Source organism: Halichoerus grypus, chromosome 6, assembly GCF_964656455.1.
Source record: "Halichoerus grypus chromosome 6, mHalGry1.hap1.1, whole genome shotgun sequence".
NCBI lineage: Eukaryota > Metazoa > Chordata > Mammalia > Carnivora > Phocidae > Halichoerus > Halichoerus grypus.
This window is the reverse complement of record NC_135717.1, coordinates 82,880,127-82,893,922: the sequence shown is the minus strand read 5'-3', so window position 1 is coordinate 82,893,922 and position 13,796 is coordinate 82,880,127. Positions and strand designations below refer to the sequence as shown.

Sequence of the window (13,796 nt, the reverse complement as noted above, 5' to 3'; positions counted from 1 at the left end):
TTGAGCTTCCCGGAAGCTAGGGAGTGTGTGAGCAATGGGCTGGGGGAGGCATCAGTAGGCAAGAGCTGGGGCTGGACTGAGTGCCATTCTCACTGACCGGCTGCAAAGGCCACTGAGGGCACTGCTTCCTCTCTCTCTCCCTGCCCCGTGTGGGGTTGGGTGAGTGCAGGGAGCTGGGACACGCTGAGATCTGCCAGGAGAGCGTGTCCCCACCCACCTCAGGAGCAGGTCCTACCAGCCCAGCCAAGCCCAGAGCAGGCAGCGGAAGCCACAGGGAGCACAGGTATGGGGCTGTCACCGCAGGGTTGAACTTTGCAGGGGGCACAAGTCCTTCCTTTAGAACGGGGTTCATGGGTGGGCATGGAGATGAGAGTGCGCCATGGGGCCTGGAGAACCTTTTTGAATAGAGTAAAAAGCTAAAAGGGGAGCGAGCCAGGGGAGGCAGCCACCACACTTGGCACATCCAGGAGTGCCCCTCTGAAGCCCGAGGCCCTCACACTGGAGCATCTTGGGGAGATATGTCTTCTCCTTCCCCCGCCCCCGAAGCCCCCATGGTTATGCTGAACCCTGGGCTTCCCACAGCCACTGAGGAGGGCTCTCTGGGGGTGGTGTCTAGCCCTTTCCCACTCTCAGATAAAACTTAGCTCCGGGACCCCCTCCCCCCTCCCCCCTCCCCCCAGGCCAAACCCTCTGCTAGATGACAATGAACTAATTGATTAAACTCCACTAATGGGTTTACTGGCACAGATGTGTTCTTGCGGTTATCCTTCCCAGCTAACCAAGTTGTATCTTAATGGGGTCTTTGAGAAACACCGCTTAAACCCAGTGCGTCCATCTTCTATATAAGAGGATTAGACGAGACGGTCTCTAATGTCCCTATAACTCTGATAGGATGTGGCTCATGAGTGGCATGAAGGGGATGGAATTTCAGGTATTGAGGACAGGTGGGGGAACTATCTGAGGGTCGGCAAGGCCTTAGGATAACTTTGGATCACACTACTGAGGGCAGCTGCCTACCTCTTACCTATATTTAGGGGAGCCCCCATGACAAGAAGAGGAACTCCCACCAGGTTGTATCTCCGGCTCCTTTTAGGGTGAGGAAGTTGTAGCCCCAGGGGGAGATGGAGGCAAGGATTGAGGGAAAAATAGGAACTTGCCCATACCTGTAAGCCTCACCTCCTGGCCTCTCAAGAGACACTAGAGCCCAGCTCCATCTGTCTCTGCCTGATGTTGTTGGCCCTCCCCCAGCCTGCTGCCCCCGGAGTATACCCCAGCAGCATAGACACCTTGTGTGCAGGGGTGGGGGGACACCGGAAGGAAGCAGCAGAAAGGGGGAGGGCGACGCCAGAGGCGTGCAAGAAGTGCAGCACAAGTTCAGAGCAAGGTCAGAGATCAGAAGGCTCCGGCTTTCTCTGCGGGGGCAGGACCCATCCAGGCCCCAAAGCAAGGGCAAGATGTGCACGGACGACTCAGGGCACAGGGCTGCGGCAGCGGGCTGATCCGGTCCGAGCGACTTCTCTGGATGGTGACTTTATTTCCTGTTTTTCCAGCTCCTGAAAGCAGGGTGGAGGGAGATGTGCAGGTGGTGAGGTGACATCCACACACAGGGGAAACCAATTCCTGAGCTGTAGGCCACCTTTGCTTTCTGCTTTTGCCCAGAAAAAAATGGGAGAGATGAGGTCAGAATACCCAGGGGGAGAAGACATGGCAGAGGATGATACTGGATGATGCAGGAAGAGACAGGCTGAGGTGGGGCCGGGTGGGGAGAGGCTGGAGCAGGAATTTTGGCTGGAGAAGCAGAGCAGGCCTGGAACAGGAAGAGGGACCGTGGAGATAGGGCACAACAGCCGCGGGGGGCCTGTGTGTCCCCCCACTCCCCCGGGGAAGGAAGAGGCCGTCCACTCACTGTGGTGACATTGTACTATCTCCGCGCCGTAGACCCCTCAGGCGAGCGGGGTTCATCTGTGTCCTCAGAGCAGCTCTAGGACAGAGCTGTTCACAAAGATTTCACACTTCGGTAAGCTTCTGCTGAAGGCTCCTGCCTAGTTTGGATCCGTCTGGGGTCTGAACATACACGTATTAAGACGTATAATTTAGGGGCGCCTGGGTGGCTCATTCGGTTAAGCGTCTGCCTTCGGCTCAGGTCATGATCCCGGGGTTCTGGGATCGAGCCCCAAGTGGGGCTCCCTGCTCAGCGGGGAGCCTGCTTCTCCCTCCCCCTTGCCCCCCCCCCCGGCTCGTGCATGCGCATGCTCTCTCTCTCTCAAATAAATAAAATCTTTTTAAAAAGGGGTATAATTTAGAATTAAGCCTGTCTATGGGCAAAGGGGCCATCCTCCCAATGCTGCCCGCACACAGCGGCTGAAGTGAACTTAGCTAACAGGGCGGTTAGAACGCACAGGGGTGGATGCACTGGCTGGCTGTGACTTCCAGCTGTGGCTTCCGGACTCTAAAATGAGGTTTGGGGCTGTTCTAGAACAGATCTTCTGGGGCAAGGGGAATGAGATCTGAGAGTCCTTCTTTTCAAACTTCTGGAGGATGTGAATGACTAAAGAGAGGAGACAGAGCAAGGCATTTGGCGGGTGTGCAGGAGGGTGGGGGGGGTGCGCATGGAGAGTGTGGTAGACAGGAGGAAGCTGGACAAAGAAGAGTTATTTCTCTCCCCTCCCTGCCCCCATCATTGTCCCAAATCACCTATTCCTTTCTCTTCAACCCTCTCTGCAAGGCTGGTCAGCCTCCAGAAGTGTGGATAGGCACAGGCAGGTTGTGTGGAGGAGTGAGAGGGATGACCGTGACCTAGCCTCCTGCCCATTTTTACTCATTTCTCACTTCCTGCCTGGCAGAAAATAGCTCTGCCCCTCTGGCTTATCTCAGCAGAGAGCAGTGCCCAGCCCAGCTCAGAGGGCAATGGGACAGGCCGGAGAGGCCCTGAGGCCGTCAGGAACCTAGGCCTTGGACTTGCAGGTAGGAAGCTGAAAGAGCCCCGGGGGAGGAGGAAGGCGGCTGTCCAGGCTCTGGTGCGTGAGTGGTGTGGAGGGCGGGTGGTGTGCACTGGGCCGTACCCAGGGTGCTTCCCTGGCCCCTCAGTGTCTTGGCGCTGGGATCTGTTCGTGCACCTCTGCGTGGGGATGTGCTCCTGAGGCTGCCTGACGCTCTGTCCGGGTAAGAAGATTGTCCCTAAGGCCAGGGCTGTGTCTACTCTTCCTTCTGTGGCCTGGTTGTCCACGCCTCGGTGCATGCTCCCACTTGTGTGTTAGCGGGTGTGTGTATATAGTGATTGTGTGCTAGCAGGGATCTTGCGTGCACGTCTCTTAGCGTACCTACACCTCTGTGTGTCTTTGCACATGCATATGTGTGTAGTGCTATGCTCATTACCACATCTGTGCGCGTGGAGCTTATTAAGATGATGTGGGCCTCCCGGTCCCTCCTCCTCTCTGGTGACACGAAGCCTCGGTGTTCGTTCTTTTCTGGGACAGCTGCTGTGTCTTCGCTTCCTCCACCTCCTCTACAACCTGACCTCTTTCTCAAGGCAGGATTGGGGTGAGATCCCGGGCTGCCCCTCCCCCCCCCCAGCTAGAGCCCTCCTTCCATTTCCTGTTTACCTCCTTTTTGGCAGTTTTCCCCATCTTTGCCATCTGGCCTGGCACTGTGCCCATGCAGCTCCATGACAGGAGCCCCAGGGAAGCAGGCAGATGGGGTGGGGACCAGGGCAGGGGCCTGGCAGCTCTCAACGCCCGGCTTGGGCCATTGTGTGTGTATCTGTCAGAAAGGGATGACTTTTTGACAAAAAGGACTTCTCCACTGTGGAATCCAGTAACAAAAGCATCACCATCTGCTTTACTAAAGGCTTCCTCACTTTACCTTTAAGTAGCACCTCACCTAATACATTTCGGTGTCTTTAACATTGTAACTTGGTTGACAGAAATACTTGGAATTCTTGGAAAATAATTATTCATTCACTCATTCATTGTCTCCTATGTGCCTCCTAGTTGTAAGAAGCTATTGATTCTCCAGGTAATGGTTGAGAATGACAAAGTGTGACTGTAATTATAGTGTAAACTGTTTCTGAGATTGTAATGCAAGCTGTTTCCAAACAGGCCTTTTAGGGGGCATGGTCTTCTACTAAGTGAGTTATACATGTGGACAAGATAGAGCAAGATAAGCAGTTGCGGAACCGATACAAGAGATATTATAGCGAGATTACAGGACGTGTGAACATGGGGTGGGGGGGACAGATTTCCTTCCAGGCAGTCAGTGAATGTCACATGGGCCTGCTAAGAACGGAGACTGAAGTGTGAGTGAGCTTAGGAATAAAGCAATGGACGACTGGGCCCCACCCCACGACCTTACCATCCAGCCGGGGCTGATGGAAGCAAATAAACACACGTAAAACAACCTGAGAAGTTCAAAGCAGCAAACTACTTAAGTGCTTAAGTAGGTAAGAGGACATCGTAAGGAGGGGCATTCCTGTGTGTGTGTGTGAAAGCAAGATGAGTCTGTGTTACCAGTGTTGGAAGTTTGAGAAAGGGTGGGCTATTAAAAAGTGTATATTTTAACTGGGCAAATAAGGAAGTAACAGTTTATCTGTAGGCCCAGATTTCTTATGGGCAGCTGTAAGGGACCAGGTGCTCTGGGCAGCGTGCATCCTCATATCCCACCGTCCACTCTTGCTGCAAGCAGCCCTGGGGCAGCTGGGAGCTGGGTTTGAATCCTGAATTTGAATGCTGACAGAGTTCTAGAGCTTTCTGTTTCCTTTCCTGTAAAAATGAGGATAAACCCCTACCTCAAAGGGCTGTTGGAAGGATTAAAGACCACGTGTATAAAATACCCTGGGATGTAGGGGCGCCTGGGTGGCAGTCGTTAAGCGTCTGCCTTCGGCTCAGGTCATGATCCCAGGGTCCTGTCATGATCCTGGGGTCCTGTGATCGAGCCCCGCATCGAGCCCCGCGTCGGGCTCCCTGCTCAGCAAGAAGCCTGCTTCTCCCTCTCCCACTCCCCCTGCTTGTGTTCCTTCTCTCGCTTTGTCTCTCTCTGTCAAATAAATAAATAAAATCTTAAAAAAAAAACAAAAACCCTGGGACGTGGCGAATGGCCAGTAAATGATCGCTAGTACTTTTCACTCAACATTTATGGAGGTAGTGGCTGGGAAGACAAATATGACTCAGTCACAGTCCACAGCCCCTCCCCTCTAGGAGCTCACAGTCTAACGGGAGGGGCAGACTAAGCACAGCTAATTACAATACAGGTGGGACACCTATGGTGAACCATGCACAAAGTGGAAAGACATCTGCCTTGTGGGGAGGGAGGAAGGCAGGCGAGGCTTCACAGAGTCCTAAGAAATGATTGACTTGGCCAGTTGGAGAATGGGAGGCAGGGCATTCCAAGCAGAAGAGCCTGCACTACACGTGCAAGAGCAGAGTCCTGAACACATTAAGGTCTGTGCAGAATTATTATTAGTGTGGTGTGATTGGAGCAAAGAAGCATGGGAGGTGGGGCATGTGTCAGGGAAAGAGTCTGGTCTTATTTGCTTTTCAGCGTGTTTTAGCCCCATTTGGTATGATTTTCGTTGTTGAAATTGGTATTTTTTTTTTAAAAGAATTTATTTATTTGAGAGGGAGAGAGAGAGAGAGCATAACAAGGGGGAGCAGCAGAGGGAGAAGCAGGCACTCCGCTGAGCAGGGAGCCCAACGCGGGGCTTGATCCCGACACTCCGGGATCATGACCTGAGCCGAAGGCAGACACCCAATGACTGAGCCACCCAGGTGCCCCGAAATTGGTTTTTTTTTTTTTAAAGATTTTATTTATTTATTTTGACAGCGAGAGAGGGAACACAAGTGGGGGGGGTGGGAAAGGGAGAAGCAGGCTTCCTGCGGAGCAGGGAGCCTGATGTGGGGCTCAATCCCAAGACTCCGGGATCACGACCTGAGCCAAAGGCAGACGCTTAACCAACTGAGCCACCCAGGCGCCCCCTGAAATTGGTATTTTGCAGAGGAAATGTTTATTTCCTTTAACTGTTCTACTGAACCTCTTACAAGTCTTAAACTGCTGGTAGTCATGGTTGAAGGGAGAACAAATGAACAAAGAAACCCACAAGAAAGCTTTACTTAGAGTCAGGTTTACAGCTTGGTTCCACGTAAGAATTTAAGCAGTTCCGGGGCGCCTGGTGGGCTGTCGGTGAAGTGTGCAACTCTTGATCTCGGGGTTATGAGTTCAAGCTCCACGTTGGGTGTAGCCATTACTTAAAAATAAAATCGTAAGGGGCACCTGGGTGGCTCAGTTGGTTAAGCGTCTGGCTCGTGATTTTGGCTCAGGTCATGATATGGTGGGCCCTGGGATTGAGCCCTGCGGTGAGCCCCACTTCAGGCTCTGCACTCAGTGGGAGTCTGCTGGGGATTCTCTCCCTCTGCCCCACTCCCCACTCGTGCTGGCACATGCTGCTCTCTCTCTCACATAAATAAATCTTAAAAAAAAAAAAACTTTTTTTTTTTAAAGATTTTATTTATTTATTTGACAGAGAGAGAGACAGCGAGAGAGGGAACACAAGCAGGGGGGAGAGGGAGAAGCAGGCTTCCCGCAGAGCAGGGAGCCCAATGCGGGGCTCGATCCCAGGACCCTGAGATCATGACCTGAGCCGAAGGTAGACGCTTAACTGACTGAGCCACCCAGGCGCCCTTTAAAAAAAAATTCCTTCCAAGAGGAATAAAATCCAGGATCTTGGGATAATTGCTCAGGGTCTCTGGACAACTTTGCTCCCTCAGATGGCATGTGGACCCCATGTTCATAGCGTTGTTCACAATAGCCAAAAGGTGGAAAAACCCAAGTAACCATGGACAGATGACTAGATAAACAAAAAATGTATATAAATATATCATTCAGCTATAAAAAAGATTGCAATTCTGATACATACTAGAACATGGATGGACCTTGACAACTTTATGTTAAGTGAAAGAAGCCAAACACAAAAGGACAGGTATTATTATATGATTCCACTCAAATGAGGGATAGGCAAATTCAACTTGCACAACTCAACACCAAAAAAATACCAATAATCTAATTTTAAAAATGGGCGGAGGACCTGAAGAGACATTTCTCCAAAGAAGACATACAGATAGCCAGCAGACAAAGATGCTCAACATCACTCATCATCAGGGAAATGCAAATCAAAACCAGGATGAGAGGGGCGCCCGGTGGCTCAGTGGACTAAGCATCCGACTCTTGATTTCGGCTTAGGTTATGATCTCAGGTTTGTGGGATAGAGCCTGTGTTGGGACCCACACTGGGCGTGGAGCCTGCTTAAGATTCTCTCTCTCCCTCTCCCTTTGCCCCTTCCCCCCTCTAAAAAAAAAAGACAAGAAATAACAAGTACTGGTGAGAATATGGAGAAAGGGAACCCTTGTGGACCATTGGTGGGAATGCAAACTGGTGCAGCCACTGTGGAAAACAGTCTGGAGGTTCCTCAAGTAATTAAAAATAGAATTACCCTATGATCCAGTAATTGCACTACTGGGTGTTTACCCAAAGAAAATGAAAACACTAATTCAAATAGAATAGGCAAATTTCTGGAGACAGAAAGTAGAATAGAGGTTACCAGGAGCTGGAGGGAATGTGGGGAGGGAATGGGCAGTTAGTGTTTAACGGGTATAGGGTTGTTTGGGAGGATGAAAAAGTTCTGGAAATAGCAGTGATGGTCACACAACATCGTGAGTGTACTTAATGTCACTGAATTGTATACTTAAAGATGGTTAGGGTGTCTGGGTAGCTTAGTCGTTAGGCGTCTGCCTTCTGCTCAGGTCATGATCCCAGGGTCCTGGGATCGAGCCCCACATCCGGCTCTTTGCTCAGTGGGAAGCCTGCTTCTCCCTCTCCGCTCCCCCTGCTTGTGTTCCCTCTCTTGCTGTGTCTCTGTCAAATAAATAAATAAAATCTTAAAAAATAAAAAAGGTTAAAATGGTAAATTTTATGTTGTGTATATTTTACCCACCCCCCAAAGATGGAAGAGTAGCTTCTGTGGCATTAGGGCGTTAAGGAGGGTGGGATTCTGAGACCATGTCCTGTCCTCTGGCTCCCCTATCTCCTGGCCATATCCTTTGTCCACGAGCTTTTGCCTGAGCACTGTGGCTGCCGGGGGCTGCTCTCTCCAGTGGCCTTGGCAGTGCCCTTGGTACGTCCTTGCCTCACTGCCACACTCTCTGGACTTAGGGTCCCCTCTGAGCCCTCACTAAAAAACCACCTTCTCCCTCCATCGCAGAACCCCAGCTGGGAAGCTCCCTAGGCAGATCCTCCCGGGGAGCACCTGGAAAAGTTCAACCGACAGCACCTTCCCCTGCCTGGCAGGACTGTGCTGGTGTGTGATCAGCCCATGAGAGCCCATTATGTTATTATCCCCATTTTACAGATGAAGAAACTGAGAGAGTGGTCAAACAATCAAGCTGAACCTGGGTTGTTCTGACCACAAACACAGCCCATACAGGAGCGACCACGGATGTGATAAGTGAGGCTCAGATTTTGTACTGTACTGGGGAATTTGAACTTTATTCTTTAGATAATGGGGAGCCAGCAGAACTGGGGAGTTCCAGGGGAGGCGCTCCATCATATTTCTCACCATCTGACATAATACCTATTTATTTGCACTTTATTATCTGTCTCCCTTCAGTGGAATGTAAAGCAGATGGGGGCAAGTCCTTTGTTTTGTTCAGGGCTGTGAACATTCCTGGAACCTTCTAAAGCTCAGTAAACATCTGTAGAAGAAAGGAAGAGATATTATTAGCAGAACCTGTGCACTTGACACATATCTCATTTAATCTAACAATCTCGTGAAGTGAATTGGGCACTTGGACTTCTGGGTGGCAACTGCTGCCCATAACCTCCAGACTGTTTTCCACAGTGGCTGCACCAGTTTGCATTCCCAAACCACCACCACCAACCACCACCTTTTTCCCCAGGTAAGGAAAATGAGGTTCAGAGAGATTAAGTCACCTTTCTGAGGACAAAGCTAGGCAAGCTGGCAGAACAAGGATCTGAACCCAGGTAGTCTGACTCCAGAGCCTGGGCCTCTAACACCGGGCGATATAGCCTTACTGCAGAAAGCCTCTCTGGCCGGATGGAAAGTGGGGGAAAGATCTGAGGCTGAGAAAAGACTCAAGAGGCCAGCCAGGTTAGCTAGATAACCATTTGTGACTTCTACCCCGTCCTCGCATAATCTTGACTTCGGCTTGCCTTCCTATTCCAGGTCTCCACCGCTCATGAAGCGGTGCCCCAAAGCATCCAACCCCTGACAGCCATAGCCCACATTCCCATGCCCTGCCGGCGCGGCGACGACGGTCTCTGCGCAGCCTCCAGGCTCCACCGCGCAGATGAACACGATGCCAGGACCCTAGCGTGCCCGACGATGCCCCCCGCCTAGCTCCTCCTCACACTGTGGTACGATGCTGAGCGACTCTGCCAACGACTCCAGCTTGGCTCCCCCGTGCCCTGACTACCGGAGCACCCACCGCCTGCACATGGTGGCCTACAGCCTGGTGCTGGTCGCCGGGCTCCCCCTCAACGCGCTGGCCCTCTGGGTGTTCCTGCGCGCGCTGCGCGTGCACTCCGTGGTGAGCGTGTACATGTGCAACCTGGCGGCCAGCGACCTGCTCTTCACCCTCTCGCTGCCCGTGCGCATCTCCTACTACGCCCGGCACTACTGGTCCTTCCCCGACCTCCTGTGCCAGACGGCGGGCGCCATCTTCCAGACGAACATGTACGGCAGCTGCATCTTCCTGACCCTCATCAACGTGGACCGCTACGCGGCCATCGTGCACCCGCTGCGGCTGCGCCACCTGCGGCGGCCCCGCGTGGCGCGGCTGCTGTGCCTGGGCGTGTGGGCGCTCATCGTGGTGTTCGCCGTGCCCACCGTCCTGGTGCACCGGCCCTCGTCCTGCAGCTACAACGGCAGCCAGGTGCACCTGTGCTTCGAGAGCTTCGGCGACAACCTGTGGAAGGGCAAGCTGCTGCCGCTCGTGCTGCTGGCCGAGGCGCTGGGCTTCCTGCTGCCCCTGGCGGCCATGCTCTACTCGTCGGGTCGCGTCTTCTGGACCCTGGCGCGGCCCGACGCCACGCGGAGCCAGCGGCGGCGGAAGACCGTGCGCCTCCTGCTGGCCAACCTCGTCATCTTCCTGCTGTGCTTCGTGCCCTACAACGCCACGCTGGCGGTCTACGGGCTGCTGCGGGGCAACCTGGTGGCGGCCAGCGGCCAGGCCTGCGGCCGGGTGCGCCAGGTGCTCATGGTGATGGTGCTGTTGGCCGGCGCCAACTGCGTGCTGGACCCGCTGGTGTACTACTTCAGCGCCGAGGGTTTCCGCAACACCCTGCGCGGCCTGGGCACTCCGCTCCGCGCCAGGACCTTGGCCACCAACGGGGTTCAGGGGGCGCTTGCCGAACGGCCCATCGAGAGCACCCTCGTCACCAGTCCGGCTACCGCCAGTCAGCAGCTGCTTGGGCCTTCCAACTTCGGGACGCCCTTGACCCAGCGCCCCGAGGACTCGGCCCTCTGAACGCACATCGTGCGGTCGCGTGCCTGTGTGTTTCACCCCCACCTCCCAGCCCCGCCCCGCGCCGCTCACACGCGCGCTCACAGGGTGTGTACGTGAGGGAAGTGAATTGGGCACTTGGACTTCTGGGTGGCAACTGCTGCCCATAAATGCATGAGAGAACAAAGTGCGGGGAGCCAGGGGCACAGGGAAGGAAGAGTGCTGGTGGAAATGCCTTCTTTACTTTGGTGGTGATGGGGAGCATGGGGCAGATCCCTTCCCCAGTCCCGAGGGAGTGATGCAGTAAGCTTCCCCAGTGCAGAGGCAGACGACTGGATGACGTGCCCTTGGTGTGGGCATGAAACACTATGGAGAGCTGGTAGATGGAGCAGAAAATGAGTGTCCTGGATTTAGACCAACCACGGCAGTCTTAGTGCCTCCGGTGCCACCCACTCTCATTTCCACCTGGCCTTGCCCTGCCCAGCATGGAGGCAGGATACAAGAGTTTACTGGATACAGACAGAATCGGTTTCATTCTTGGTTCCTGACTTGTAACAATTTAGACCTGACACGCAGCATGGAGTGGTTGGGGGCAGGATAGAACTGTGAGTTAGGGGGCTGTTTTCTCCCCAGTCTGGTCCCTGTAGCCCTTTCTAGGTGTCCTTTCTCCTTCCACCCCACCCCACTTCCGAGACCTCCTCCATTCTAGGTCCTAAATTCTCTCTGCCTCTGGCGCTTCATCTAGAATTAAGGAGAACATTCTTTGTACTAAAGTAGCAGCTCTCAAACTTTGTTCTCAGACCCTTTTACAAACTCTTAAAAATCGAGGATTCCAAAGAGTTTTTGCTTATACTTTATTCTTTTCATACTTAACCATATTAGAAATAAAAACTCCTAAGTTGTAATAAGAGAAACACACAAGCACACCTTCCATTAGCTGTGAGAGCAATAATGTCATCACACTTGACGAAGCCTCTGGAAAACTCCACCGTATACCTGTGAGTGAGGAGATTGCAAAGGACAAACAACATGGTGGGAGTAGTAGTGTTCCGAAAATAACTTTGACCTTGTGGACATCCTCCAAGAGTCAGTATTAGAGTTCCCGTGTAACTTCTTCCCAGGGCATATGTATACATTGTTTTTTATTACTGCGGGGGACAGGGCAACGCTCCACAAATCAATTGCTAGTTGTAGTCCCAAAGGCTTGAGGGTGTGCAGGGGCAGGTAGGAGCTGCACACCCAATGCAACATTACTTTGGGCTTCCTGGTGCGCGCGCGGCGGCTCTGAGGTGGGGGTGAACTAGGCACACAAACACTCAGAGGAGGGGTGGGGCTTCTCCTTCCCAGGAAAGGGAGAAGGGGACTGTTGCTACAGCCAGGAAAGAAGTTTCCAGGGAAATAAGAGTGCAATGGGAAGACAGGAACGGGCTGTCTGGTCTTAGCAAGCTGGAGGCAAGGAAATGGAAGACTGGTTAATGGGCCACCTACTGTTTCCTTCTTCCCTCTTTACCGGAGTAGGGCTGAGAGGGGTTGCAGAGTTGGCATCTTGAGACTCTGCATAAGTGAGGAAGTTGCTGCCATGCGTGTGTCCTGTATGTATTTCTGTCGCTAGGTCTCTCAATGATGTGCATGCGTGTGCGTGTGTGTGTGTGTATGAGAGAGAGAGAGAGAGAGAGAGAGAGAGAGACTGTCAGGGTTTCCCTGTGTGTGTCTCTATGTGTTTTAGTTTGGACTAAGCCTTTTGTGTGTCTTCAAGGAACTGCTCCAGATGGTGATTTACAGGGGTAAAATGACCCCTGGTGGCCAAAGCGGAGAACTGACCCAGATTCCTCAGTGATAGCTTTCAAGTAGAGCCTTCCACCATCTGGTGGGAAGATAGAGCCCCAGGCCAGGCCCTCCTGTAGCTCTAGAGGAGGCCTGATGGTTAGCACCTGCTCCATCTTGCTTCATCCTTGGGTTCAAGACCCATGCCCCGGGAGCATAAAACGTGGTGGTAGTCCAAAGTCTCAGAACTTTGCCCTATCCAAACTGAACTGAATTGAACACAGTTTTTAAAAATTACTTGAGTATTTTTATATTCTGATATGTGAATGAATTCCAAAGTGATGAAAACTCATAGAGCAAGTATCTTCTAACATACTATATAATTATTTATTTTTATAATTTTTATAGTTTCCTGTCTGTTTCTCCACCCCTTCCCCCCCAGGTAGAATGTAAGGTCCCTGGGAGCAGGGATTTTTGTTTCCTTGGTTCTCTGATGTATCTCCAGCATCTAGAACAGCTCCTGGCACAAAAGAAGTGCTTAATAAATATTTGTTGAATGATGAATTGTTGAATTTTGGTGTGGAGTAGTTTACTATCTCGTGGGGGACCACAGAACAAGGCAACAATTACCATTCAAGACAGAGGATGCAAGAATGCAGAGTAAGGTGTTGGCAGTTAATTTCGTGGGCAGTGGGAAGCCCCTAAAGGTTCTTGAGTGAGGTTTTGCTCACTCTGACATAGTGTGGGGTAGGGAAGTGAGGCGGGGCGTCTAAGGGGGAAAGGAAGACTGGTCAGGCTGCTGTTAAAATTGTCAAGGAGTGTGTGACCATGGCCTGTGGAGGTGGATGGAAATGGGCCACCTCCAGTGTGAAATCTCTGGGGTTTAAGCTCTGGGGGCGCATTCAGTACATCCAAAGAGTTTCTATCACGAGAATAGAGAGGCAGGAATAGATTCAGGAGATATGGCAGGCAGAGGGGGAAGGAACAGAAGAAGCTGACAAGTAACAGGCTGGGGAAGTTTAAGAACACCTGTAGCCAACCACTGCCATTTTTACAGGATTCTCCAATTACTGAGGGCACAGTAGGACAGACGCGAGCTGTGAGGGGATCCAGAGCCTTCATCCCGCGTCCTAGAGTGACCCCATTTGTGGTTTAGGAAAATCCAAATGAGGAAAATGAGAACGTCCTAGATGGAGGGAGAAGAGCATTAACGAGTTTTGGAAATACTCCCTATGCCGGGATCTCCACTATTGATTATATTATTTAGTGATTGATTATTATAATAAGCCTCTGAGTTAGGGACGATTATTATCCCCATTTTACAGATGAAGCACCCTAGAGAAGCTGCGGTCTGAAGGTCACACAACCAGGAAGAGGTTTCTATTTGGCTCCCAAGCTCCTATTCTTTGCAGTACATTCCACCGTATCTCCCCTTCCTGGGGCTTCCCACCTTCTCCCCCTGGCTCTGTCCCATCTACCCTCCCTGGTTTCCTTTCTCCTCCTCACCCGGACCACCTCTCCCAG

At 52.2% G+C, this 13,796-nt stretch overlaps 1 protein-coding gene across 12 annotated transcripts; it reads left to right on the top strand.

Moving 5' to 3' along the window:
* Positions 1-29: 29 nt before the first annotated feature.
* On the top strand, positions 30-12,836 carry LPAR5 (lysophosphatidic acid receptor 5). 12 transcript variants are annotated; one of them, XM_078075532.1, is made up of 3 exons: positions 30-283; positions 8,396-8,942; positions 9,230-12,836. In XM_078075532.1, the coding sequence occupies exon 3, from the start codon at positions 9,426-9,428 to the stop codon at positions 10,530-10,532; it is 1,107 nt and encodes a 368-aa protein (XP_077931658.1). In that variant the 5' UTR covers positions 30-283; positions 8,396-8,942; positions 9,230-9,425; the 3' UTR covers positions 10,533-12,836. The 12 variants fall into 12 exon arrangements, with proteins under 12 accessions (XP_077931658.1, XP_035973585.1, XP_077931660.1 ...); XM_078075534.1 differs by lacking the exon at positions 30-283 and adding an exon at positions 707-1,525; XM_078075536.1 differs by lacking the exon at positions 30-283 and adding an exon at positions 2,097-2,964 and having other exon boundaries at positions 8,396-8,491.
* Positions 12,837-13,796: the final 960 nt, after the last annotated feature.